The sequence below is a fragment of the Pezoporus wallicus genome, unplaced genomic scaffold (assembly GCF_028554395.1).
Source record: "Pezoporus wallicus isolate ANWC-B61680 ecotype Strahan unplaced genomic scaffold, APGP_CSIRO_Pwel_v1 contig_8333, whole genome shotgun sequence".
Classification (NCBI taxonomy): Eukaryota; Metazoa; Chordata; class Aves; order Psittaciformes; family Psittacidae; genus Pezoporus; species Pezoporus wallicus.
The window spans coordinates 949,079-976,996 of NW_026637037.1; the positions used below are offsets into that span (position 1 = coordinate 949,079).

General features: G+C 38.4%; 2 protein-coding genes across 2 annotated transcripts in view; one reads left to right on the forward strand and one right to left on the reverse strand.

Moving 5' to 3' along the window:
- The first annotated feature begins 1,723 nt into the window (after positions 1-1,723).
- The window catches only part of ODF2L (outer dense fiber of sperm tails 2 like), a 48,189-nt gene continuing 21,994 nt past the window's right edge, over positions 1,724-27,918 (forward strand). Inside the window, exons 1-2 of the mRNA XM_057402787.1 lie at positions 1,724-2,881; positions 4,164-4,297. The gene's annotated coding sequence lies outside the window, so the exon portion shown is untranslated. The remainder of the gene's footprint in view (positions 2,882-4,163; positions 4,298-27,918) is intronic.
- Positions 6,569-27,761, reverse strand: CLCA4 (chloride channel accessory 4). Its single transcript, XM_057402786.1, has 16 exons — positions 27,620-27,761; positions 25,464-25,619; positions 23,125-23,306; positions 21,191-21,331; positions 20,815-20,965; positions 20,269-20,377; positions 19,387-19,558; positions 17,994-18,221; positions 16,702-16,926; positions 15,156-15,333; positions 13,378-13,484; positions 12,042-12,266; positions 11,637-11,904; positions 9,896-10,060; positions 9,128-9,352; positions 6,569-7,343 (listed from the first exon to the last, which is right to left on the reverse strand). The coding sequence occupies exons 1-16, from the start codon at positions 27,759-27,761 to the stop codon at positions 6,919-6,921; spliced, it is 3,099 nt and encodes a 1,032-aa protein (XP_057258769.1). The 3' UTR covers positions 6,569-6,918.

Genomic DNA, 27,918 nt, shown 5'->3' on the forward strand with positions numbered 1-27,918 from the left:
GGAATCGTCTGACAAGTGTCCTCTGAGGGTACAAGGTCCAGCCTCCCGCCCTCGGCCCCCATTTCTTGAGTCCAGTTTTGTAAGTCAACCCTTGTCTTCATGAAGAACAGTGTTCACGGGTGAAAATGTCAGCTGGGGAAGAGTTGTTAAGTTCAGGAAAAAGGTGTTTATTAAAAGAGCTTGTTTCGATAAATGTGAGTTGAGACACAACTGTGATAGAGCACCAAAGCATCACAAAGGGAGTATCTGAAAATACGTTGAGTTTAGGAACTTAATACCAGCAAACGACCAGATTAGAAGAACAAAATAGTCCCTAATATTAATAATTTCCATTATTTTAACGTCTCTCATGATAATTTGCAAATGCCCAAGAAGAAAAGAATGGACCTACCTGGAGAAGAGAAGCTGCATGGAGACCTGAGAGCAACTTCCAGTGTCTAAAGGGGGCTACAAGGATGCTGGGGACTCTTCATCACGGACTGTAGCGATAGGACAAGGGGTGACGGGTTCAAACTGAAACAGGGAAAGTTCAGGTTAGATCTAAGGCAGAAGTTCTTCCCTGTAAGGGTGCTGGGCACTGGAATGGGTTGCCCAAGGAAGCTGTGAATGCTCCATCCCTGGCAGTGTTCAAGGCCAGGCCAAGTCTTGGGTGACTTGGTTTAGTGCAAGGTGTCCCTGCCCATGGCAGGGGGTTGGTCCTTTCCAACCGAAACCATTCTATGAATCTACGATTCTATGACCTTTCACCTGGCCTAGCAATTAGAGACCACATTTATAATGTGGCGTCATTGGCAACAAACTAATATATTCCCACTTTGAAAATGATCCTGGTTGTTTACCTCATAATCCAAATAATAAGTACTGTTTGGCTAAATTTGATAAAGTCAGAGGAAATCCTAGAGCATTATGACAAGAAAGGAATTCCAGTAAAAGGAAGTAACTGTAACAATCAAAGCAATATTGCTTATATGCTGGTTAGATTCCAGGAATTAAAACCAACACAAAACCAGACTGTGTAAAGTTCCCATTGTACCCTTAGTACTGATAAGGAGAGGGCCTGAAAGCTATTGTGTATACGTGTTTGCTTTGCTCAAATATGTTTCACTTTTTTTAGGTTTTATTGTCTCACTTATGTGTGGATGTAAGTGCTTATATATGAAAACTATATAGCAAGTTTCCATTGCTTAAAATGAGTTTTACTGGTATATAAAAATCTTACAAGTCCCTCTTGTAATGCTCGGTGCTATATGGTCTATAAAAGCTGATTATGATTTCTTATGATATCAGTGTAGGACATGTGAAGAGACAGCAACATCGAAGATTTTAAATGTGGACACACAGATGCAATTAGATCACTTCATAGCTTTCATTGGTGCTAAGCATCAGGAGTTCCCATTGATGGAGTTCCAAAAAAGAGATGCCAAACAACTGAGGGCAGCAGTACCTGACCATGAGGTAGAAGCACCGCTTCAGGTTAAGATCTGTACCCCAATAATGTCTTGGGAGAGGGATATCATAAGAGTGGAATTGACAGCAACCAACACGGTCTAGCTCTTCCCAAGACAAAATACTGGTGGTTCTTCCCTGAAGAGCCCTGTTGCTGCCCATGACATGTGAGCCTCACCTGCAAGAGAGGGATGTGTTGCTTTCTATGGTTATATTGACTGACAGCCTTGACACTCCACTTTTTACTTCAGCAAATGGCTCGATACCTCTCCTTTCTAGCATAACCTGGATGGAAGAGGAAGAAGACTCCCATCGTTTAAGCTCCCATGGATTAGAATATTCTTGTAGGATTTGGAATATCTACTTTTAATTGCTGCTTTCCTAAGGAGCCCTAAACAAAACAGTACTATTTCTTAGGAAAATGCCTGAAGTAGATGGTACTTCTGCCTTTAGCAGATGGGCTGTTTGGCATAAGTGGGGCATCAGATGTGTTTTTTTCAGTTCCCACTTTTTACATCCTTCCTGTTTTAATGAAAGTTTAAGCAGTCAGAATGTGAGTGAGAGGGAGAAAACAACTCTTCAGGCTAATAGTTGCTACACTTATCTAAGAGGAAGATGTGTTTTAATGTATGTTTATGAATTTCATCTAAAAACCCAGTTTGGAACGTTTTTCCCTATTTAATCCTATAACATAAAAATAAATCCTGTTGTTGGATCACAACCTTCAACTACATGCTTGAGTCCCACAGTATTCCACTGCTCTTAAAACACTTCCAAGTTACTCCCTTTCTTGAAATTCTCTTTGTCCACATCCTGTAGGCCTATAACATAGTGTTCAGGGGAAGCTAGATTTTGTTATTGTTGTTATTTTTGCATCCTAGAAGGAACATACATTCAGGTGTTAAGAGCTGAACCTTGAAGATTCTTGCGGTCATTTGAAGAGATTACCACATGCAGGCTCTCTGCCCTGTCTTTAGTGGAAGCTTCAATACCTGGTTCTAGCAGGAAATGACGGTTCCTTTCTACGGCTGCTGTTCAGAGCTAGAAGCATTGTCAGGGTTTTGAGTTCAGGATAAACTGATACACTTGGTTCAGGTAAAGAGAGACGTACCTAGCATGTGGGCTTAGTTACAAGCTAGATACTGACCTAGAGAGCTCTGCAGGTCTATTCAAAGATCCCGTAGCTCTTTCTGATAAAATCAGCTGCAAACAGCCGAGGAGTCAGCATGTTTACTGCTGCTACCTGTGCTGGAGGAGCAGTAGCTTCCTTCAGAAGTGTAGGGTAAACAGCAGGGCTGGTCATATGTAAAAGTGCTGAAGTATAAGCCATGTGAGAATCTACAGAATTGTCTCAGGCTGAAAAAGAAATTGAAGCATGCCATGTCCTCTCATCTCTGATGATTATGAAAAAAGTTGGTGACCAGTGCACCAGCAGGTATGATGAACACCATACTTTGCCTACTGCCTGATCTGCAGCCTTGCTTATAACATGTCCAAATAGAAGAAATAACCTTTTACAGCATGATACTGTTGGATATAAACAGACCCTGGAACATCCCTGTAGAATTTACATAAAAAGCTTCAATACTGTCACTTGGTAATTATTTGAGTGAGGGCTTTGAGGATTTCTGATTACAATTTCTTGAAGTGGGAGACAAATAAGACCAGTGGTTAGAATCACTGTAGTTTTAGCCTTTTATATCTCTCTAGATCATCATATTTGTCTACCTAAGTCTTGGTCATGTAGCTGTAAAGCTTTGCAGCGAAGTATTACATTGGAATACACTGTAAAATAGGGTAGGAAGCTTGAGATCTGTAGGTTGAACGACTAGATGCTGCAGCACAGTTGCTGTTATTAAATCTGCTAACTTTGCTTCTGTGTCAGACTTATCAGTAAAGAAATGCATCTTAAGGTTTTTATTTCTTGTCATTAGACTTTTCTTGAGAAGCTTTATGATAATCAAGAGTATTGAACATATGTGGAATCTTGAGGATTTTTTTAAGGTCAATTTCCAGAAACATTGTAAGCTTGGCACAATTTAGTATGGTTCAGGATGGCTTGATAGATAGCATCCATATTTGTTGACCTTGAAATTAAAGCGCGCTTTAATTTTAAGGAATGTATGATTGCTTTAAATTATTTGAATTTTAAAACAATCCTTTGACTACCACGTGCCAATATGTAGTGTATCTACTGGGAGGGCTTCCAGTATTCTTTCCTTGATGCTAACCAGTGTTGGACCACATCCTTAAAGACTTATGCTTACAAAAAAAGCTAAACAAAATTATATAAATATAAAGCTTTATAGTTTAATGAATAAAATACTTATATAGAGAGAATAATAGCTTTTAACTTAAATGCTTCCAAGCTGACTCCCAGAACTGCTTTCTGACTGTATGAGAAAGTAGCGTTTAAACCAAAGGCTTCGGAGTAAAAGATTTAATGAAGACAGAAACAACCCCCAAAATGTCTCCATAAGTCAGTTTATATCATTGTGAAAACACATTAAAATTAGTAAACACATTTCTGTAGCATGTATAATCCCAATAATGTAGTATCTATGTTGGAATTCATATATATTTAGTTCTATAATACATTGAGCTGTATGGGTCCCATCTTGTGTCACTGTATGTCTACACTATTCCCCATTCATTATTATCTAGCTGCAGCATATATTGGCATAATTTTTATGTATTTATGTAATCTTTTAATGCAGATAAGCAGCAGAAATTGAAGTCTTCTGGCAGTTTATTACCAGTCACAGCTCTTCAGAACTCCAACTAATACTTTGAAGAATAACAGCAATTCTGGAACCAGAGTTTCAAAATAAATGTGCATGAAAATCTGAAGGTAAGTTTGATTTAACCTTTATTAATGTAGTGAAAAGACATATAAAAATAAAATGAGAAGAATGTGTCACTTAAAATGAACATTATTAAATTATAACTCTATTTAATAGTCAAAGCTTGTTCTATTGAAATAGGTAAATGCGTTTGTTTGTGTGTCAGTGTATAACTTCTGTGCCAACATTAACAACTGTGAGCTTAGCTTGATAATAACCAGGCAAAGATTATAAAATCAGTAGTGCCAGCTGCCTGGCCTGTGTACAATCAGGCTTTCATGAAAAATCTGGGGCCTGGATTTGACAGAACCAGAAAACAGCTGTTCTCAAAAGCAGCTTCCGCTCAAAAACTACAGCTATCCCAGTGAGAATTAATGCTCCTTTTCACTTAGTGCACTCTTCTACTGGTCCTTACGGCAGCTGTTGCTGTGCTTCCCTTAAACACTTCAACAAGGGTTGTACTACAACTGCAGGCAGCAACTGGCAAAAGAGTCAGTTGGCAAAAGTCATGACATTTCAGGGAACTGGACTAGGTAAATCATGTTCTTTTCGTGGTCTTTGTCCTTTTAGTGTCATACTTCCTGGAGCCACAGCAGGTTAGTTTGATACCCAGGCAGGATCATAATTTGGTCCCACACCACAGCTATCTATCTTAGAAGAAGCTGTTTATCTTACACTTGGAAGAAGATTCTATGGAAAATTCTATAGGCTATAACTTCCCTTAGGGAAATACAAATTGAAGTCTTGGGATAAACTGCAATAACAGTTTAGTGGCTGGACGTGTATTTGCAGCTCTTCACTTCCCTGCTGATGACTGCAATAAAGTCACTTTATCACATGGTACTACATTCTCTTTACAAGTGGCATAGGAATAATCAAACTTATCTTCTCAATGGAACACCATGAGGTCTGTATAGGAGGCTGGAGGCTTAGGTTATTTTGAGAGCATTAGGAAGAACATATTGAGGAACAAAGCTTATACAGTTTTGACTTTAACTATCACATCTTTTCAGGCCAGTCTGAACTGGCATGTGGCAGTTGTGTCAGTGATTGGGACCCCAGTCCACATAGCTTTTGAGCATACATACTGTTGGTGTAAACATAATCATTGAAGTCAGTCAGTCTTACCCTGTCATTTTGCTTGCCATGAAAGAGCAAATTGTGTTTTCCCCACTTTGGGGAAGTGCAGAATCCTGTGTTACTTGAGCAGAGTCCTTCAGTTTTTACCATAGCACAGGCACTGTAAACTGAAGTTCCTAATTAAAATAAATCTTCATGCTCTTATAGTAAAAACCAGCCGTAAGTGCTAAATTCAACCTTCAACTATTCGTATTTGATTGTACTTTTAAATATACATTTATATGAAAGTCAGAACATCCCAGACAGCAATGACTTGATCTAAACTGTTCTTTAGAGCGTTTGGGAAAACTGTAAGTTTTGTTGGAGCCCACTAGGTGTCATTGCCTACATACTATAGACTACTGCAGTCCTGCTTGCTAGGCAAGGTAGGACTGGGGGTCTTCAGAGTAATGGATGAATAATGAATGGAGATAGGCTATAGCCTATCTGTCATACTTTTAAGTGACCCTAGAAAATAGTTCCAGGAACAATGCTGCAACCCATTTATTCTGATTCTATGTATGATGTAGTTTCTACCAATTCATACACATCAGAAATACTTAGGGAATAAGAAGATGCATCAGGAGCAAATGAAAGGAAATATTTCTGAATAAATGGACATTTGGTGACCTAAAATCTGTTAGAGGGAACCTATATCAGCAAATAATGCTTTGATTTCTGACTCTTCTCCAAAGGTGTCTCTCTCCTCTAAAATGTGACAGCTATTCTGGCCTTGATAGGAACTAAAATTACAATGTTGTTATTGTTTGGGGAAATGGAATTTTAGATCTGAAAACGTATACAGTAGTAAAGTTCATTAAGAGATGAACATAGGAACATTTTCCATGTGCTCATTTGCATTTACTCTGCAACTCTCATTCTAGAAATATTTATATACTCAACTCTTCTACACACCTATAGGTAGACATATTTCAGTATTAAAAATAAAATAATCAGCTTGGAGATACATATTTTAAAATATTTTTTGAAAAATAGACAGCCTTGAGGTACATATTTTTGTTCTCAGCTCAAAAAACCTAACTGAAATCATGCGGAATTCATTGGAAAATAGGAAGTCGTTGCACTAACTGAAGGTATTTCTGATCTCTTTACCACCTTGCCTTACTTGATTGTTATGTGGAGAATAAGAATAAGGGAAGTCTCATATTCCTTTGCCTTCTTTATTTAAGAAAAAAAGCCACATTACATTGGAAGAATATTGCAACAGAAGAGTTAAATATTTTTATCACCTAGAAACAAATGAGAGTATACATATTATACTTTACTATATTTCCGAGTACATGCTTTCATGTTTAACATTTAATCAGTGTACAGGTACTTGAATATGAGATACTTTTGAACATTTACATCTATAAGCCTATCAGAACAGACAAATACATCTGCTGGAAGTCAGTGCTCTTATGTTTTTAATGTACAAATACCTCTTTCCCTACTTTGAAACTTGCATAGCAAAAATTGCAGTAAATTCCTTCTATTTTTTCATTTTATTTTACACATGCCTTTGCATTTTTTCAATCTCCAGTCTTCCCTTCTTTTTGCTAAAAACATAGAGAGTTGAATTTATGATAGTACAGACAACTGCTGCACACAGAGTTGCTACTGCCACTATTACTGCAGTGTTGGCACCGTTAGTGCTGCCTTGGTGATTTAAAGGCACAAATGCTTTTGGAGGAAGGAACCATGTGGTTTGGGCTATATTAGACACCTCTGAAATCAAGTTGGTATCATCAACAGCACATATAGCAAAGTAGATTTTGGTGCCATTTTCTGTTTTATTTTCTGGTTGAATTTCAAATGATTCTTCTCTACCAGCTTCCTTAGGTATGAGATTAGAGCAATTCACAGAAGTAGCATGATCAAAGTTATTCCTTAGGTCCAGAAGATTTTTACTGGTTTTTATTATGTAGTGATCAGCTAGGGGGAAAAAAAACACATGTTAATAGCAAGCAAGTATAAATGTTTTCACATCGTTTCTTGCAGTGACAGTACAGTACTTCTAGAGCCATTTTGTACAAAAAATGTCCTAATGATTCCTGTTTTACTACTGACTATTACTCAACATTACTCCACCTAGTGAGGTGGACTGTGAACTGGCTGAAGGAGAGAAGCCAGAGTTGTAGTCTATGGGGTGGAGTCTAGTTGGAGGCCTGTAACTAGTGGAGTGCCTCAAGGGTCAGTACTGGGACCAGTATTATTTAATATATTCATCAATGATTTAGATGAGGGAATTGAGTGTACTATCAGCAAGTTTGCTGATGACACTAAGCTGGGAGGAGTGGCTGACACGCCAGAAGGCTGTGCTGCCATCCAGCGAGACCTGGACAGGCTGGAGAGTTGGGCAGGGAATAACTTGATGAAATATAACAAGGGAAAGTGTAGAGTCCTGCATCTGGGCAGGAACAACCCCAGGTTCCAGTATAGGTTGGGGAACAACCTGTTAGAGAGCAGTGTAGGGGAGTAGGTGTTCCTGCTCCGGCACGGGGATTGGACTAGATGATCTTTTGAGGTCCCTTCCAATCTCTAGCATACTGTGATACTGTGTGATACTGTGAACATGGAGGATTGGCAAGTTTGCTTCTAAGCCTTACTGTCAAAAGTCTACCGTGGCTGGGTCTGGGGAACTCCTTCTGAATTAAAAATTGAAATTAAATGTGCCTTAAAGATATGATTTCACCAACACTCCTAGCTTTGTGCAGATCTGTGCAAAATGTAGCTGAATGAGAAACTGTGTTGTCCAAATACAAACATAAGATGAAATGGCAATTAAAATATATTTGTATATTTGTAGATAGCAGGCATAAGCTTTGCATCTGATCTGTATTCTCTCTCAGCACAAGGTATGTAGTGAGGTGGGGTCAGTCTCTTCTCCCAAGGAACAAGGACAGGAGGAAATGGCCTCAAGCTGCACCAAGGGAGGTTTAGACTGGAGATTAGGAACAATTCATTCCCCAGAGGGTGCTCAGGCACTGGATCAGGCTGCCCAGGGCAGTGCTGGAGTCACCGTCCCTGCAAGTGTTCACACACCGTGTAGACCTGCTATCTTAAACTATAGTGCAATAGTTTTAGGATAAAAAATTTTTAGACATGGAATTGCTGAATAACAATGAAAGAAGTTGAGATTTGGGGTTTTTGGCTGGTGTTTTTTTTTTCCTTGTACGGCTATTAAGAATTGTAGACAAATGTAAGGTTTTCATCTGAAACTGTAATCTGCATAACTGTAGACTGTAGATTTTAACATACAGTCTCTGGCTTATGCAAGGAAATGCTTGTACATTTCATCTGGAATCAGTTTTCATTTTTCCTGTGCAGCAACCTTAAGAGGAGTATTGTGGATAGAACATTACTGCATATCTATGGTCCTTCTCCATCTTTGAAAAGAGACTAAAGCTTTGTATCTTCCATGTTGGCGTTACGCACAGGCATGGACCAAGACTGCTAAAGTCTCTAGTGGTTGTACTATAATTTTATTTATTTGATTTGCTTATAATATTCCTTGGTTTACTTGTTGGCTGTTTAGGTTTTTTTTTTAACATGAAAAACAAGGAGAACTGAAACAGGTACTATGCAACAAGGTTCTGTTCGGTTACATTTTCAGGTAGGAAAGATGTAGCCTTCACCCCTGAGTGGTGGTTCTGAGGGTGTGTCCTTCCAAATAAAAATATCAACCTCATCTCATAGCAATGTAGTATCTCACTCACCTTTTCCATTGTCAAAATCACCTCCTGGAGCTGTCCAAGACAACACTATTGTTCTGTTTTCTATACGAGCATGAAGGTCTGTAACTTTACAGGGTGGATAAATAGGAGCAGGATCTCCTGTACTCATTACAAAAGAACCTGTTGAAATTCTGCTGAAACTTCCCAGCTGGACTTGGATTTCTTCATCAGCAAATTCAGGTCTTGGTGCAGTCATGTAAATTTTACCTGTTTAAAACATTTTTCAACTTTCATTGTGACAGAACTCTGAATTGCATTTTCTTCTCATTTTTATTGTCTCTTCTCATCCTAAACATTTTCTTTAGCTTATTCAAATATAGTGGAAAGTTAGTGAAGTAAAGACAGAAAAGAAGGTGATCTCAGGATTCTCAGCATAAAAATTAGGAAACCCCCAAACCAGACAAAGTCTGAAATGTGTAAAAATTAGAAATGATGCAACCAGTAAAGCAGGTTGCAGATGTTGGTGAGCCGAGGGTGCAATAAGGTAGTTTCATCCATCTCTTTACCCATATTGCAGGCCTTAAGAGAATTTTGGTTATATAGAATGTACTTCATGAGGTTTTAGACAATTTTAATCCTGATTTTTCTAAATTTCACAATGTAAAAGTGTAAAAATATTAAATTTTAATATAATAGATGAGACATCTTTTAAGATGAAATGCCGCTTTTGTGAATCTAAATGATCTCATTTGCTACACACCCCTACAAACAAACAGACAAAGAACTGTCTGTTTTGTAAACTCTCCGTACCATTTTCTCTGTAGCCTGAATTATACGAGGCTTGATTTCGCTTGAGGCTAAGACTGGTGGTTGCATTTCTTCCATGGGACTTCACTTTTAGGCTGTATCTTCCAGTGCCTTGTAAAGAAGTAAAGTATCTTGAATAGATTCCATCACTCTTCATCATGTCAGCACCTTGGTATAGAATTACTGGGAATTACTAACTCAAAATACCTGCTGGTAAACAAGGTTATTTTTGCTGAACATTACTATGCAGAAAACCTGGCAGTATTTTGTAATCTGTGCATCTTTAACAAGAGGAGTGCCCCCACTATGACAGTATGTGTTTCATATATATTTTGTTAAAAAGAACCATTTTGCATTAACACCTTTAGGTAAACCTCTTGTTACTGTATGGAACCACCAAGTTAATACTTACTGGCCTTCTACTACATAAAGTACCTATAAATTAGAGAAGTGTCATGCTTCCCCCTTTGGCCAGGAATTTATCAAGGATTTCTTCTCTTTAAGTGAACTTCTGCAGTTGTACCTGACTGGCTGCAATAGGCGATCTACTGGTGGCATCCAAGCTCACAAAATTTGCAAGCCTGGCAGCAATGTAAAAATAACTTCACAGGTTTCAGAATATAGAAGATGTTTAAGAAACACCGGGTAGCACACTGAAGTTTTGTTATGTATATATATATATATATATATATGTATATATATGTGAAAGCAAGGACAAAATTAGGAGGCATTGCTGGCTACTGCTGCACTTAAAAAGCTACAGCTATACAGCAGTGGTGAGAGGAGAGATGAAAAGAGATTGAAGGATGCTGAATGCTGGGAATGTCTTACTATTGTTCTAATAAAAAGTATTCTTGAAAATAATGCAATAATGTAAATGCGATAAAATAAATAATGCAATTATAAATAATGCATACATAAAAACAGATGAAGGTGCAAGGTCCTACACCTGGGTTGGGGCAATCCCAGGCACAGATACAGGTTGGGCAGAGAAGTGATTCAGAGCAGCCTGAGGAGAAGGGCTTGCAGATGTTGCAGATGAGCTGCTTCAGTGTGCGTTTGAGCCCAGAAACCCCCTGTGTGCTGGACTGCATCAACAGGAGTGTGAGCAGCAGGTCGAGGGAGGTGATCCTGCCCCTCTGCTCTGCTCTGCTCTTATGAGACCCCACTTGCAGCACTGTGTGCAGTGCTGGTGTCCTCAACATGAAAAGGACATGGAACTGTTGGAACAAGTCCAGAGGAGGTCACAAGAATGATCAGGGGCTGGAGCACTTCCTCTATGGAGACAGGCTGAGAACATTGAGGCTGTTCAGCCTGGAGAAGAGAAGCTGTGTGGAGACATCAGAGCAGCTTCCAGTGTCTGAAGGGAACTATAGTGATAGGACAAGGGGTGATGGGTTCAAACTGAAATGGGGGAAGTTCAGGTTAGATCTAAGGCAGAAGCTCTTCCCTGTGAGGGTGCTGAGGCGCTGGCACAGGGTGCCCAGAGAAGCTGTGGCTGCCCCATCCCTGGCAGTGTTCAAGGCCAGGTTGGATGAGGCTTGGAGCAACCTGGTCTAGTGTGTGATGTCTCCTGCCCATGGCAGGGCGTTGAAACTGGATGAGCTTTAAGGCCTCTTCCAACCCTGACTGTTCTGTGACTCTAAAGCTAACATTTAGTGAACTAAATCAGAGGGGAACTTGCAGACTTGGATTCCAAAATGCGTAACTGCTAATGTTTTTACTATTATATATGGAATCTTACCTGCACCATTATCAAGAAGTTCAAGGGTTACTGCTGTAGCATCATCCTTCTCTATAGTGGCTGTCACTGTTGCACCAAGAACAGGCCAAAACCCTTGGCTAACCTCTGCATAAACAACCACTGGATTAAATGCTGTATTTGCCCTGTTCACGTGAACTGCAGCAATCACAGGAGGAACATCATAACATGCTGGTCGAGAGGTAGCTGTTACTGATATACCTTGAGTTGCTGTGTGAACATTTTTAATATAAAACTGCCAATCACCCTCCTGTAAATAAAATACAAAAGTATAAAAACTAGTGAAAAAGCTTCATGTTCCAACAGGACAATAATAAAAAAGTAATTAAAGAAAACCTGTATGATAGTCTATAGAGAATGTGAATTCAGAAAATGTTCAGTCTTTACCTCTGCAATGCCATTTATGCGGAGTCTAGCTGTGTAGGGGTTTGAACTATCAATTGTAAAGTCTGAGCTTCCATATTCTTTTCCTTTGGGGTCCCTCAGGAAAAAAAATGGCTGAGACAGGTTCCATGCAATGCTGAAGAAAGTGTCATTTCCCACAGTTTTGTCAACAGGCACAGTAGTGTTCATCCATGCAGAATGCTGAACAACTAGCTCTTTGCTTTCAAGCTGTGGTTAGAGAAATAAAATTTGTCTTATTGCTATTTAGTAAAGAAGTATTTAACGTATTTTCAGAGTGATTCTTTGTCCATTGCAAAATATAGTATCCATTCACTGCTGACTTAAAATGGATTAGTCTTGGAGGAGACAATTGAAAAGCATTTACACCTTTTGGAAACTACCATGAAAAAAGATCCCTGCTTAAGTATTTCTAACTCAGAGTTATATAGAAAAGATGGGATGCTTTCTAGTTCTGCTGTCTCGACCTACAGGAAAATTAAGAGCTACCTGGCCAGCTATTGAATGAAGAAAACTAACAAAATCCCAGGTTCACTATATGAAATGGCTGCTTGCATAGTAACGTTGATTTCAAGTGTAAAATTGTAATAAACAGAATAAGTTATAGTAAGTCCTTCATTTCTGTATCTATTTATCTGCCTATCTAAAGCATTGTGCCAGTAAGCTGTATTTCCACTGCAGTCATAAGCTTAGTTCTTTTTCCTTGTATAGGTGGGACAGAAGAGTCAATTAAAGACAGTATAACAACTCAAAATATCCCAGACCCAATTTTCTAAGCTACATTAACTGCTGCTTATAATCTAGCTATCTCTGTGAGTGGTGTACTTTGGATAAAACATAAGCCCAGATCTGTACTAAATACTAACAAAATGAGGAATGCATTGCTAAATTCTAATTATCAATTGTCCTAGATTAAAATCTAAAAGTTTATATATTAAAATTATACATATGGCTTAGGAGAGAAGCTGTATTTTTAATTGTATCTTTGTTGTTTAAGTTAGACTGTTGAAATGCTCTAAAAGGTAATTTTTCAGATAGGAGTGAACTAAACATCCTGTAGGATTTCTGCTTGCTTTTCTGTCAAAGTCTCTTGGACTTTGATAATTGTGATAAATAATTTTCTTGATATTTTTGAAATCAAGAATTATAGAAGTTATAACATTATAGATCTATTTCTTTGACGTGAAATGTGGGCGATCACTAAGAAATGGACTTGCTTTTTTTTTCTGCAATTGAGCTACTGAGCACATTCATGTCTAAATGAATTCAATTACTGATCATCTAAAAGCATAGGAGGAAACACAAGTGTTGAAATTCAAACCTGAATAGATTGTTCAGAAGTATCTCCATTTCCTGAGGTAATTGCACTGAACACTTCAATTAATTTGCTGGGAACAACTCCATCTGGAGCACAAAGCTTTAAACCTCCTGAAAGATAAGAGCAAAAGAATTAGAAATACTAATTTTGACTAAAATTGCTCAGTTTTATGTGACTTCTGGTACTGAATGTTCTACTGAGGCAGCCAATTTGTTACAAAATCAAAATCAAAATGTATCTTTTTATTAATGTGTCAATGTATGTGTCATAGTAAATTCCGGCTCGTGCAATCAATTCATTTTATCTCTCATTGGTAAAGATGCAGCATGTCATCAAGTACAATATTTTTAGACTTCTAGTGGTTTTGGAGTCACATATTATCCTTTCAGTGAAATTCTGCTCTGAAATACCTCTGTAGGAAAAACACAGTGGCATACCATGGTTTTTAACTCTTAAAATCCAGATCATCTTTATTTCCGAACATGAAGTTTAGATCTCTTTGCACGCAGTCTGAGTTCAAGCAGCCCTAGTCCATTGGAAGTTCTCATACTAGCGCAGGGCTGTTAATGAACTCATTGTGAATATGGCTTCATACGGTTCTGCTGAGGCTCGTGTCTCACCATCTGCACTTCATGCACTTGTTGCAAGTCTCTTTCAAACTAGGATCATACATGTCAGACATAAACTGAGCCATCACTGTGTTCTCAACTCACAGGTTATCCCTCTCACCCCTGTCCGTCTTGCACACACTGACATAAGATGTGCAGGTTACATCAGGTGTATGGCTGTGTCTGGTGAGAGAACATGTAGAGTAATATGAGGTGGAGGAGGTCTTATCTGAGAGATATATTTAGTAACTTTGAAAAACTGACTTTTGTTTCTAAGCAGGAAGACCTGCTGGTTGACAACTACATGGTGAAGGACCATCTGGGTTCTTTCTGCCCCAAAAATCATTTTTAATAAATTCTCCACAAGGGGAGTTTAAACAACAAATTCTGTCTTAAAATACAAGCCAGGACAGAATTAAAATCTGGACTCCACCATTGTCCTTGTCATGTTGATCTAATGATGTTGAAGAGTGTGTATGGGTATTTAAAGTTATTTAAATTGCTAAACCAAGTGGATTGTACTCTGAAAATGCACAGCATGTGCACCCTCAAATAAGAATCTTTATTCACTGTATTTGTCTGGACTCAGCTTGCTTTCTAGATCTACTCAAGAAGTTCTCATTCTTCCCTGTCACTTCCAGGTGCAGTAGCATGAAGCAACACCCCTATGGACAGTTTTTAAATGGTTGTTTTCAAACTAATTGTGTAGCTTCAGCTATGCTTGCTTATGACAAGGGTAGTCACTGTGCTTACAATTTCCTAGCCAGTGCACTTCAGCTGCAACAGCTGAGAAAATCATTATTCTTTGTGTACTAAAAAATGCTTATGAGTAAAAGCATATAGAAAGTTCTAGTTATTGAATGTAATGCCAGAAATAAAACTCTAGACATTTCTTTTCATGTTAGAGAACAATATCATAAGAAAATCTCCTTAGTAATAGGTTGTTGTCATGTTTTAAACCAAGACAGCTCTTAAAGGGTAACTATGGATCTAAAGAGTTCTGCTTGCTTGCATTAAAAAAAAGCTGCTCATGATAACAAAATTTCCTTAAAACTAGATTTGTTTTAATTTTTTACATTTAAATCTAAAATTCCAGACTGATGGCATTGCCATGCTTTTACATTTTCATACTTGAACATGCCAGAGAGTGAGAGTGCATTGTAGAATATTTACCAGTTAGTTCTGAAAGTTGTTCTAGTTTCTTGTCTGCCTGTGGCCCCAATGCAATGGTGTGAATTTTAGCCCCACTTTGTTTCACCAAATTAAAGCAAGCTGCTATCCCTGGGTCCTCTCCATCCGTCAATAACACAATTTCTGAACCATATGTAGTATTCATTTTGTTTGCAATTACCTGCATCGAGAAAAGAATTCATGATATAAGCAGCAGAATGATTTTGAAATACTAGTTTATCCCAGGACACAGTTAATGTATGCATTTGGAGCTGTTAACTTCCAATATAAGACAAATTTATTCTTTAATAAGTGTTTGACATTTTATGTAATGCTAGAACTATTACAATATTAATTATTGTAATTGATAATTGCAAGCTCTAAATGCTCAGATTAGTAAGTATTCAGTTATAAATAGTGAATATTTAATATACACTTTCCTGGGGCAGGAAACTGTCCCAAATTTAAGATGTCAAAATCATTCCGCCTGTATATGCTTTGCTGGTTCGGGGACTGGATATTTAAGGGCATCACATTAAAAACTTCTGTTCCCTGTCTGGAACTACTCTATTCTCCAGTCAAAATTTCAAGAGTACAGAAGAACAGAAGGACAGACTTCTGTCTAAGGGTGGACTCTGAGGTAAATGAAGGTGGGGCAGAAAGGGGTAGTCAAGGCTGTTTCATCCCTGTCTGTTTGCCGGTCATCCTTCTGAGGTCCCCCTGTCCTGAGCCTCCTCCCTGCCCTGGACTCTCACCCACCTCGGAAGTCTCATCCTTCTCTGTGCAATTTCTCTCTTTCCCTTCTTTTCTTTTTCCTACATGCTGCTTCTTATTTTCAGTTTTGCATTTGAATAAGGTGACATCTGGGACTTCAAACTGCCAGCCCAAGGAAGTATAACAAACAAATAAATAACAATCATAGAATCATATAAACGGTTTGGGTTGGAAAGCACCTTTAGATCATGTAGTTCCAAACCCCTGCCATGGGCAGGGACACCTCACACTAAACCGTGTCACCCAAGACTCCATCCAACCTGGCCTTGAACACTGCCAGGGATGGAGCATTTGCCACTTCTTTTGACAACCTGTTCCAGTGCCTCGTTACCTTCACAGTGAAGACCTTCTTCCTTATATCTAACCTGAACTTCCCTGTTTCCCAATCTCCCAAGCTCCTGAGATATATGTGGTTTCACAGTTTTTGGGGTTTTAGGGGTTTGATTCATGACTACTGAGCTGTGGGAATTATTCACAAATTTAGATCATTCTTGTAGTTAATTTTGGAATTTCATCTTCTTTTTCAATAGCCTTTTAAAGCATGGACTTTAAAGCACATCTGGACCGTCTTCTAGTAATACTCTTCCTAATGCCATATAATGGTAATGCCAATTTCTATACCGAATTTTCTCCTGATAGATTCAAGAATCATCTTGTCTTTCTTAACTCTACCATATTCTCTCTCTTAACTCTATCGGAAGTCCATGTTCAAGTATGTTTCTCACTTCTTCCTCACTTCCCTACATCCCAAGGATATTTCCACATTGTACTTTACCTTAAGTCCTTTATGTATCCCTGCACAGATATTGGTCAGTCCACTAGGAATTGTAGGCAAAAATTGCACAAGTTTTTGGCGTGTCCCATTATCGATTATTTGTTGCAAATGAGCTCTTTCAGTTGCATCAGAGTCAAATGTGACAATTGCAACCCAGGAGCCAGTTTCAATAACATGGAGCAGGTACGTCTCTGCAGCAGTATGGAGGTTTTCCATGCGATTGTGCTGTATGTGAAAAAAAACATCCTTAGAATGCAGTCTCTTTGAAAAGCTGTGGCTATAAACAAAATGTAGGATTTATTGATGTCAGGTTGTAATTAAAAACTATCTGCCATAATGTAACTTGTGTATGCTCAGTTAGAGAAGAGAGGAGATGTAAACGATTTTCTGGTCTTGTGAAAGCACAGCAAACTGCAGCTTCCAAGAAAGATATAACCAGGCAAAGTTCATCTTCTGATGTTACAACTTCATTCCTAATCAAGGTTTTTGTCACTATTTATTGGGTTTGATAGCATGATGGCAATGGAAAAGGACAAAACCTATGATGCATGAGCAGTAGATTAGTCTAGAGACTAAGTATTTTGAAAATAGAAATAATACTAAAGTAAAATTATGGCTATTTTAAATGCAAATATTTGAACAGATTACTAAAAAAAAAGTTATCTTTTAAAGCATTTATCATAGAGGCGTGAAGTCTATTAACAAATTATGAGACACCTGCCTTACCTACCCAGAAAATTTTGTCATCTTTCTACAGATGATCCAATTTATGCAGATTTATAAAAGTATGAGGGTATTTATGGAAATAAGCCTATATTCAGGGATGTTTACTAAACCTTGCATCCATAAACAAGCTCAGTATCTCATGCCACAAGAAGTTGTAAAAGAATAAACCTATGCAAAGTTTATGGAAAAAAAAGGGAAAAATACCCCCAGCTGTGTTAAAAAGACATAACATTACTTCAGCTTACATTCTTGATTCCGAAGAGCACTATTGTAATGAGGAAATAACATCTAATTTATTAATGTATCATGACCTATGTATTTACTTTAAAATTTAGAATCATTCATAACAAAAGTACAATGTGAAACTCCATCTATGATATATTGCTGCTTGGAAGAAATACAAGGGCATTTTCATTCTAGGTCTGGAACAAAGGCAGGAAAGGATATAAAATTGATGTTTGATAACAAAAGAAAGACCAAGTCTGCTCTACAACTCTCAATACTTTCAAGCAATATCATGCTAGGAATTTTTGCTAAAAAATTGCTTATAAGATGCATATTCTTACCATTCTCATGCTCCCAGAAATATCCAGTACTAAACAAATTACTCTTTCTTGGGCTTGTAGTAGCCTGAATGTAGTCTCAGAGGAGGGTGCAGAAGTATTTAGAGCAGTCGAGTTGCGAAAGTCATCAGATTCCATAATTACCTCCCACGTGCTTTTGTGGTTGCATATCTTGTTCTGCATATTTGGAGCCTCACTGTTGTGAGTGTTTTGATCACAAAATTCAACCACCTAGAAAGTCAGATTGAAGCTGATAATAATTCTGATCCCAACAGTATGAGCATAAGAAAATATCTCAGAAAATATGAAGTTTGTTGTGGGGGGACAGGACAGATGGAGGTGTTCTTCTCCATTGAATGTACTCTGCCATGATGACTTTCTAGCCAGGATCTTAGAAGAGGCAAGTGAAGAAAGTGCTCCCAAAGAACTTATCTCAGATTCTACATAAGCACCAGCATGTTGTGACATGTAGAAAGCAAGCATTTTATCTGTGAGTACTGAGATCCTTGGAGTGACTGCTTCATGGAGGTCCTACTAGATTTAAGCCTGCTAACATAGATATTGTGGCTGAACAGCATGGAGGTCAGTTCAAGTTAGCAACCTGAAAATTTAACCAACTTCTTGGGTTAAGTTGGTGTTCTTAGACTGGTTCATGTGAGTTTTCTTGAGTCAAATAACGAAATATGCAAAAGATACAAAGTCAAGACTTTGAGAGAAGCAGCATATCATCCATTACGAAGAAAGCTATTGTATCCCAACCAAGCCCAGTACACCCACGAAGTTCTTGGAAACAGCTTGCCCAAAGAAATGAAGTTGATAGCCGGAGGAATTGTGACACCATACCACAGAAACCTAGCCTGCAAGGATACTGTCCATCCTGCTAACCCCTGTCCCAAACACTGGAGCTGACATGAGGAGGCCTGCCTGGTTATCCTGGCTGTTTTTGAGATAAGTGGGCTGCTGCTCCCCTGTTAAGGCTAGATAGACAGACCAGATTGCTCTGCAATGGAGTGTAATAGAGCTAACCAGGTAACGCAGTTCAGGCACCAGTTTTCATAAGGAGTGATCAAAATCTACAGTTACCTTATGGACATGGCATTTGGCAAGAATGCTTCACTTTTATGCCTGTTAACCTGATTCTCCAAACACGAAGCAAGAAGGATTCTGAGGCTGCTGTACACCTCTCCCTTATTGACAGGAAACAGCTGTCAAATAATTTCTAGTAGCTCCTTTGTCTTCCATTTTGAGCAGATTTTAATAGAACTTATAGCATCCTTCATAGTCTTTGGAATTAATTAAAGAAGCACTTGACTGATAGTTCTCCCCAGCAGAAATCACTGGTTAGACCCTAAGTGTTACTAGACTCTTAAGTCCAGAAGGGTATAGTAATACTTACAGGACGTGCGTATTGCATATACATAATAGAACATGAGATATTTTGGCGTATATCTGGAATAAATACACATCCTTTTTCATATAGCTGACCATCATATCTACAGCTTCTTGGCTTACATATATCTCCTCTGCAGTCTTGGAAAACAGGAATACCAGTCACACCAGCTGGACAGCTAAGGGAAGAGAACATAAGCAGGGCTGCTTAAGAACCCATACATATAGTCTGTAACTGGTTATTTATTTGAATTTTGACTGCCCAAAGCCAAATAGCTGTTGACACACCACTGCACTAGCCACTGCACAAGTCCATTTGTAGGCTTTCTCTGTGCCCGGCAGCGTCCTCAAACTAATCTATAAATAGTTAAAATTATAAAACAGTTGTGGTTTTTTATGATCTTTCTTGTGATAATCGTAGGCTATGCAGGAAAGACATCCTTGCGGTACAAAAGATTGTATTGGTATGCCTGAGCTAGGAAAAAAGGCAAGCCTGAACTAATTCTCCACATTCATTTAGTTATTGTCCCTCTTTGTAGAAACTGTTTAAAATCACAGTGGTTTCAATAGGCAGTCGTTTTCAGTAGGCAAAAATCAGGTCAAATAGGTATGAAACAAATAGTGGCTGAAGTCTGCAGTTGCACACAGAGAAAAGATTGTCCACCCTCATCTCCTGAACCTGTTACAAAACAACACCAAAACCAGCTGTGGTTTTCTGGGCTGCTGAGCAGGCAGTAGATGTTGTTGGCTAAGCATCTTTTAATCACATGAGCAGGTCGTGGACACTCTGCAAAGTACAGACTCAACACAGATGACAAACGTAATGAAAAGGTTGTTGAAATGTTTAAACCTGAGTAATGTAAAAGCAGAAATAGGAAAAACATACTACCTTGTTGCTTCAATAGCTGCTTTTTCAGACACATAAAAAGGCATGTCTCTACTGTATTCATCAAACACCCCCCATCGAAAGTGAGTCCATTCATGGACAAATACTCGACCTGTTGAAATAGAACAGCACATGCACATTCTAAATAAAACTGCTTAAAAGCTGCTCAATGTTTTCCTTAGACTTTTTAACAAATTGAAGTCATTCTTCTCTGAGGTAATAGAGGAAGATTGTGAAATATTTATAATTAAGGAATAACTATTTCAAGTTTTCAAAGGAATGAGCAACTTCTGGGTAAAGGTTGGACTTGATGATCTTAAAGGTCTTTTCCAACCTAGTTGATTCTATGGTTCTATGGATCCAGTGTTTGAATATTTAACTTCAGACATTTTACAGGTACTTACTCCTTCTGAAAAACCTCTCAGAGGTTTTTGCATTTTAACAAGCAAATTGAAGTATCCATATTTATTATTCACTGAGGAAAATCTTGGCCTTTTTGTATGAACAGTAAAGCAGGCAATTAAATTAAATGGTATTAAATAGTATTACCTTTTTCTCCATAAACATTAGTGAGATTTTCATTTAACAGGAAGTTAGGTGTGAAATGGATGTACCGTCCTTTCATCTTACATCCTTCGTACAGTAAGGTATAAGGATCATCTACATGTTTCATATAATAGTCTGCTATGATGACATCTGCCTGAAAAAGTAAGACCAAAGTTATACATGACATGGGTGTAGAGAAGAGTTGGGTTGTTCTTGTTGAATAAATTCAGTACTGCAATTCTTTTTACCCTGAAAACACCCTCAACAATTTTGAGTAAGAACTACTAGAGTCAGTCCTACGTCTTGCTGTGATTTGTAATATAGCCTCATCAGTGTAGCTTTTCCTTGTTCTGACCATAAAAAATTCTCTAAATCATACCTGATCATATGATTCTGTTTTTATTCTTGAGTAGTTGGTATTTTTCTTCCATGTTTTAGGAATTATAATTTTTACAGACTTGAAGAAAAATCGATGTTTTGTCATTTCAAACAAGTAATTAGAAGCATTTTTAATCATGTTCTGGGGGATGAAAGAAAGCAAAATATCAATATCAACATTAGCATTAAACATTTGACTGCACATGCAATGAGCCTTATCGAGAAACAGCAGTGCAGAAAAGTAGAAGCACACAGCACAAAACTAAGAAAGCATTACAATCTTCGCTAAGAAAAGAATAAACAAAAAAGCCGAGGACTAAGCTGTCATTCTTGGAATTTCTCAGTGGTTCTATAATCCTGTTCTTAATCACAGACTGTGATAAAACTCCCACTTTAGCCTTCATGCGAGGTGAAAACTACTGAATACAGGGATTTTAGCCTTAAATTCATACTGGCCCGACAGCACATATGGGCAAGATTCAGCACTGCACCTGCTTTTCATTTATCTGACCAATCTCATATTTTTCCCCTCAAATTCACCATTTCTCATTTCTTCTTATTTGTATGATGGTTACTATATGTCGCCATGACTTTCCTTTCCTCTTGATCTTTCACCACTTCGCTTGGAGTAGAGGCATCAGAAAAAACTTTCTCTTTCTTTGTTTTTCTCTCCACTAACAACCAAGCGTTCAGTGGAAAAAAAACAATCAGGAAGGAGGGACCTGAAACCTGTCCCATAGGCTTTTCATCATCTAAGAAACAAGCTCAGACAGGAGGCTCTGGAATCAAATATCCATGTTACATGTATATAAAATTCATCTAAAGGAGATTTCTTGAAGAGATTCAGTTTGCTAGGACTGAGAGTGACAGTCATGCTAACCCATGAGAAGTTAAGCAGTAATGGGACGTGCCACATCAGCTGTCCCTGTGCGACCCCTTGCCTGCTCTTCAGATAGAACAGAGCAATTTGACTAGCTCAAGGGAACTGGAAGAATGGTGACAGAGCAAGTCTCATAAGGCCAGCTCTAATGTGAATTTGGTATGTGCTATATCTCACACTAACAGTAACCATCACTCATACACTTCTATATTAAAACACACTCTCAGTGGTTTGCTCCTTAATGAAAGTTGAGTGATCTAAACTCTGCTTACTCTTAAAAACAGGGATAGCCAGTAACTGAAATCACGTCCACTTTTACTCCATGTAAACCTCCTCTTACAAGATAAAACGAATCTGGAAATGTTAAAAATTTGATGGTATCCGTTGTACTTGATCTTACGGATGACATGGGACTGATACAGTCCAACATCAGGACTAGTAGGCATTAGAAATACTGCAGAACTTGGGCATTCGTCAGAAGTGTCCTGTTGAGCAGGTTTGCTCTAAAATGGTTTCACTTAGTGGAAAACAGTGTCTTTGCCTTGAGAGCTGGCTAGCATTCCAGTGGAATTTATACATTGAGGCAGCTATGTGAACTGGAATAAAACTTAAGCCCAGAAATGCCACTAAAACTGAACCTTTTTTTTCTCGGTGTGTTTGCTTTTTCTCTCAGTTACAATTTTTAAAGGAACATAATAAGACGTATTATCTAATGAAAGAACACTAGTATAATCAATGGCTATTAAACACGCATTAGTAAGACATTCTTTCAGGTAAACATAATTTGGAAAGCTACTTAATCTCACTCTGCCTCCCAAAAGAGATATTACAGCATTGTCTGAGAGAATTAGTGCTCTTAGCAGCAACAATGTATGGCAAGAAAAATTGCAAATTACTATTTTTGTAACTATGGGATTGATCCATGATTAAGTCAAAGCAACATGAAAAACCTATAGACAAGAGTGAGAGCTGGACCTGATTCATGCTACTTTCCAAGGAGAAAAGTCAAGTCATAAATGCCAAGGAACAAAGCATATAAATGCAGACTTTCTTACCATTGTGTTCAGGATTATGTTGGCATCTTCTGGTACCTGGGGATTAATTGCAACAACCAGATCCTCATAGCCATTCTCATTTAGCCATACCGTAGAACCTTTTATCAGCTGCAAGAGCTGAAAAGATAGCAAAAATATCAGACTCTGTGTCACCCCCATTACTTGTCTCTGACTGGGAGATTCTTGGATAGAAAAGTGATGGCTTTATCAGTCTTATTTATATGACTGCCTGTAACGCAAGAAGACTTTGTTATGATAAGCCAGAATAGTTCACCTCCCCCATCCGAGTATGTAGAGTCCCAAGCACATCTTATCTTCTTGTTACAGCAGCTAGGATAGTTTGATTCTTCCCATCTGACTACATGGAGTCCCAAGCGTGTCTTATCTTGTTGTCACAGGTCATTCGCTTCCTCCCATTGCATGGCCACCAGCGTGACAGCCAGCTGTGGATCTCAGCAGTCAGACAACAGGACCTGAATTACATCAGTGAGTTTGCTAATGAGCCAAACAGCACACCTTATATGTAGGATATGTTAACCAGCACAAGTTTCACTTTCCCTTAAACTTCACTCCTGAGCAGGTCCCCACTTTGATCAATGTCAGTGTCCTGGGGCTCCCACCATGTTGACACTACACTTTCCATAAAGTCAAAGCTTTCACTCCCTGGGGGATTCACACCTTCTCTTCACTCCTAACACTGCCTTTGTGTTGAAAAGAGGTGCAATAGTCTACAACAAGACACTGGTGTTCTATGCAAGTACAGTTGTACCAGAAATGTTGGCTGCATTTAGTTATGTATTAATTTTAGGAAGAAATAGTTCATATTTTACTGTGAACTAAAAAAATCCAATTCAATTTTCTTATGCCTCTTTAGGTGATCTATGCTCTGCTATTTATTTTGTAAGAGAAATAATTACAAAAGCACACTTGGAATTTCCTGGGGAAAAAATCTGAACAATGCATTAATTATGTAGTGCGGAATTGAAACGATAGAAAAAAAAACAGATTAGATTAGATCAGTGAGACAGTAAAATGCCAATAAATTCTGTATTTGCGATTGAAAGTCTCGCATTTTAAATGTCGTTTACCTTTAGATGAATAACCCGATTACTCTGTGTGGCTCTCCTATGTCTTGTCATCTTTCACTTCATATTTGAAGAAACGTGTCCAAAAGTGACTTTATATTTACTCCAATTCCTTGTTAAAGTATTTCATAGCATCACCTCAAACCCTGATTCACAATCAGTTGAGAAATGTCTATTAGATGATGATTCCCTATCAGACACTTCTTGAGATCTCTCAGCTAGGTAGTTCCTAATTTCTATAGGAGGTGCTTGGTTAATCCCACATAGCACTATATTTGGAATTGGGCTATCCCACAGTAATCAGTTCACAAATATCTTATGATAGAGTTGTATTGTTAGTTAAATTCATAATTCCATTAAAATAATAAAAATGGAATGAATGTGCTACTGATTGACACTGGTTGTATTTTCATCCTTTAATTCATTATTGATGAAATTCCTGTATAAATAATTTCCTGAGGCAGTCCATGATAAAATGACATTATCAGATTTTATGTCATCAAGATTAATAATTTTACATGGTGGATGGAAACATATCAGCTTTAGGTCCCAATAGTACTACAGATATTATGGAGGAGTCTTCTGCAGCTGTTCTGTGGAAACCTCCTCTTCTGATATGAATATAATTTTTAATAACTGAGGGTCTTGATGGGTTCATCTCGATTTTACCTAAAGCAGTAAAAAATGCAGATTAATCTTGACTATAAGCACACTCTTGTAGCATGCAGGCGACCTGAACTACACCTCATTTATATGGCTTTATATTTGAAAAATCCATTAACTTAAATGAAGTGCAATAATTTCTACTGCAATAGCTATTTCTGTAGAGTTTCAAGACTGCTAATTACTAAGAAAGCCAATATTAAATTGAAGTAACTGTTACTTGTTATAAAATAATTACAGGAGAGTTTAATTTACTAAAATGTTCACAGTTTTTAATTTAAGATGACTGATTACAGTACTTCAGTTAACAAACCTACAGTTACTCTTTTCACAGGCAAAACGCAAATCCTGTCTATCTGTATTACACAGGCACTGCTCTATTATAGAGTTAGCGGTCTACTTTAAATATTCTTCTGGAGAATACTGACTTTCCAGGTTTTGAAAAACATTCAAAACTAAACAGCTCTTAGCTGGGCTGTTGTTGCTCTAATGCTACTGCTAGTATTTATAAAGGGACTTGATGTATAGAGGTGCTGGAATACGTAACTGTATTATTTTCTCTGCATTACTTCGCAATTCTGTTTTCTATACTGCCTGATATAGACATGTCATGACTGCATGGCACTGCAGTTTGTGGCACGATAGTTCTTTTAGCTTGGATGTGAACTTTCAGGCTGTATTTGCTTTTCTTAGGGAAAGCAAACAAGTATTTGGAATAGATCCCATCATTCTTAACAATATCAGAACCTAGATATAAAAATGACATAAATTAACATCAAACAGAAATTGTTGTATTTATTATGCTTTTAGATTAATTTATCTAGAAAATAAGAATAACAGGACAATTAACCTTTGATACGGTGAGGCGCTGGAATGGGTTTCCCAAGGAAGTGGTGAATGCTCCATTCCTGGCAGTGTTCAAGCCCAGGTTGGACGGAGCCTTGGGCATTATGGTCTAGTGTGAGACGTCCCTGCCAATGGCAGGGGAGTTGGAACTGAGTGATCTTAAGATCCTTTCCAACCGTAACTATTCTATGATTCTATGATATGCAACCTGTGCAGCTCCTGGTTTTGATGGTATGTTAAAACTGTTAGAGACAACTGCAGTCTGAAGTAAGACGTCTTTTGGTACTGCGTTTTAACTCAAGGAAATGCAAATTTCTTAACGAAATCATCTGTTATTTCATTAAAAGCTAAAGAACAGAAGATTTTCAAAATCAGATCAGTTTTTAATTACTTCTTATGTGCTTCTATAGTCACATATTTGATTCTGCTGTGATTGAGTTCTGGTTATGCTTATTTCAGAATTCAGCCACCTATAATGATAAACAAATAGACAAAAATCAGAAGTAAGCAACAGAAGAGTAACAACTAAAAGCAGTGGTGAAAATAAACCTTCACTGCTGATTTAGGCACTTCAAACATCAGCTGATGGTAAACTTAATTTTACATTAATAACAGTATACATTACAGTTGATTTACTTACATAATGATTGAAATAAATGTTACATTTCAAAAAGTAGGATAAAGCAAATTTTGTAAGAGAATATTTAATTGAAGGAAATCTGGTTTTACATGTTTATACATACAGATTATAAACTTTGCATACACATTATTGATGATTCTGCAGTTTGATTTCATTCAGGAATAAATGCAAAGCCTTCCTCAAAAAGCCATGTTGGCCTATTAACAACACAATGTCCTTCAAAGCAGGATTTTTTTTCCACAGATGTAGATGCCAGGAAGATCAGAGGAACACCTGAGGATAAAACAGAATATATTTCCACTTTAAAACCCTATCTGATAACCAGAAGCACCAAACCCCAAACCTGCCCATAAGCATGAAGGATGCCCAAGTGGAGCTGGTGCGGGGTGCAGAAGCCTGCAGCCCCATGTATAGGAGGGCCAAGTGGGTACCTGCCAGGCTCCCTTCTCCCCAGCTGGCTCTGCCCCAGGAGCAGCCTCCCACTGCTTCCTCAGTGATGCCCAGCTTCTTCCTGGTTTCCCAGCATGAGACGAGTCAGGGTCTTTCTGGCCGGTCTCTCTCTGCCAGAAAGTAGCTGCCAAAATCCTGAAAGCTGGGGACCACCAGTGCCCCAGTGTGGCTGACCTCTGCAAAGGCAGGGCCAGGCTTGTGCTAACCTTAGGCAAGTGAGGTCAGCCCTCCCTCCATGGAAAAGCAGGAGTTTTTAGCTATAGGGACTGCTGCTCCCACAGTGAGAATCCAGGACTGGGGAACCCATAGGCTACAGGGACTTGAGCAGAGATTTGGTAAACCTAAGAGCATCTTCCCTGAGCAGCACCCTGAACAACCAGCTGGGGATGGGATCCCTGCTGTTACACAGGGAGAACAGCTTGATGTTGTTATGGCGTGTTACACCCCCCCAGGCATCCGCTCACAGTTCCAGCTGGCCACATAAAGCACTTCTAATGAACTTCCCATTTTCCTGTAGGTATTGTTTGTGTAACTGCAGCCAGCTATCCGCTCCACCCATGCACAAAAGGGTCTCTGCCTCCACTCCCTGCAAGGCAGAATTTACAGGGCTACTTGTTAATGGCCCGTCACTGATAAGAGACAGAATTTGGCCAGATAAAGAATCATGCCTTCCCAAAATCTGTCAAAAGTTGAAGTTGCATGTTTGAGTGTGCCCCTTTTTCTTGGAAAGGAATTTCTGGATGTAAACTATATTAATACAAATTAAGCTATCTTAATCTTGCAAATACAATGTGCTCTCCACTGTTCCTACCCTTTTGCTTGGAACTCCACTTTGTAATGCATCCTCTTGCTCTTTCTTCCATCCTTAAGGTCTCTATCATGTAGCCCAAGTCTTGAACACTCTCCTGTAGTACCTGTCCCAGTTCTGGGACCTTGACAGGCTCTCTGGTCATTTTCCAGTGTAGCAAAGGGACTGTAGCAATTTAGGAACTGGAGCAAGCAGTTTTGCAGGAGATGCGCATCCTAAAGGAAGGGGAACAAACAGGGCTCAGGTTCACCCCCTGAGTTGCTCTCACAAGTCTAAATTGAGGAATGAATGCAAGTGGATTT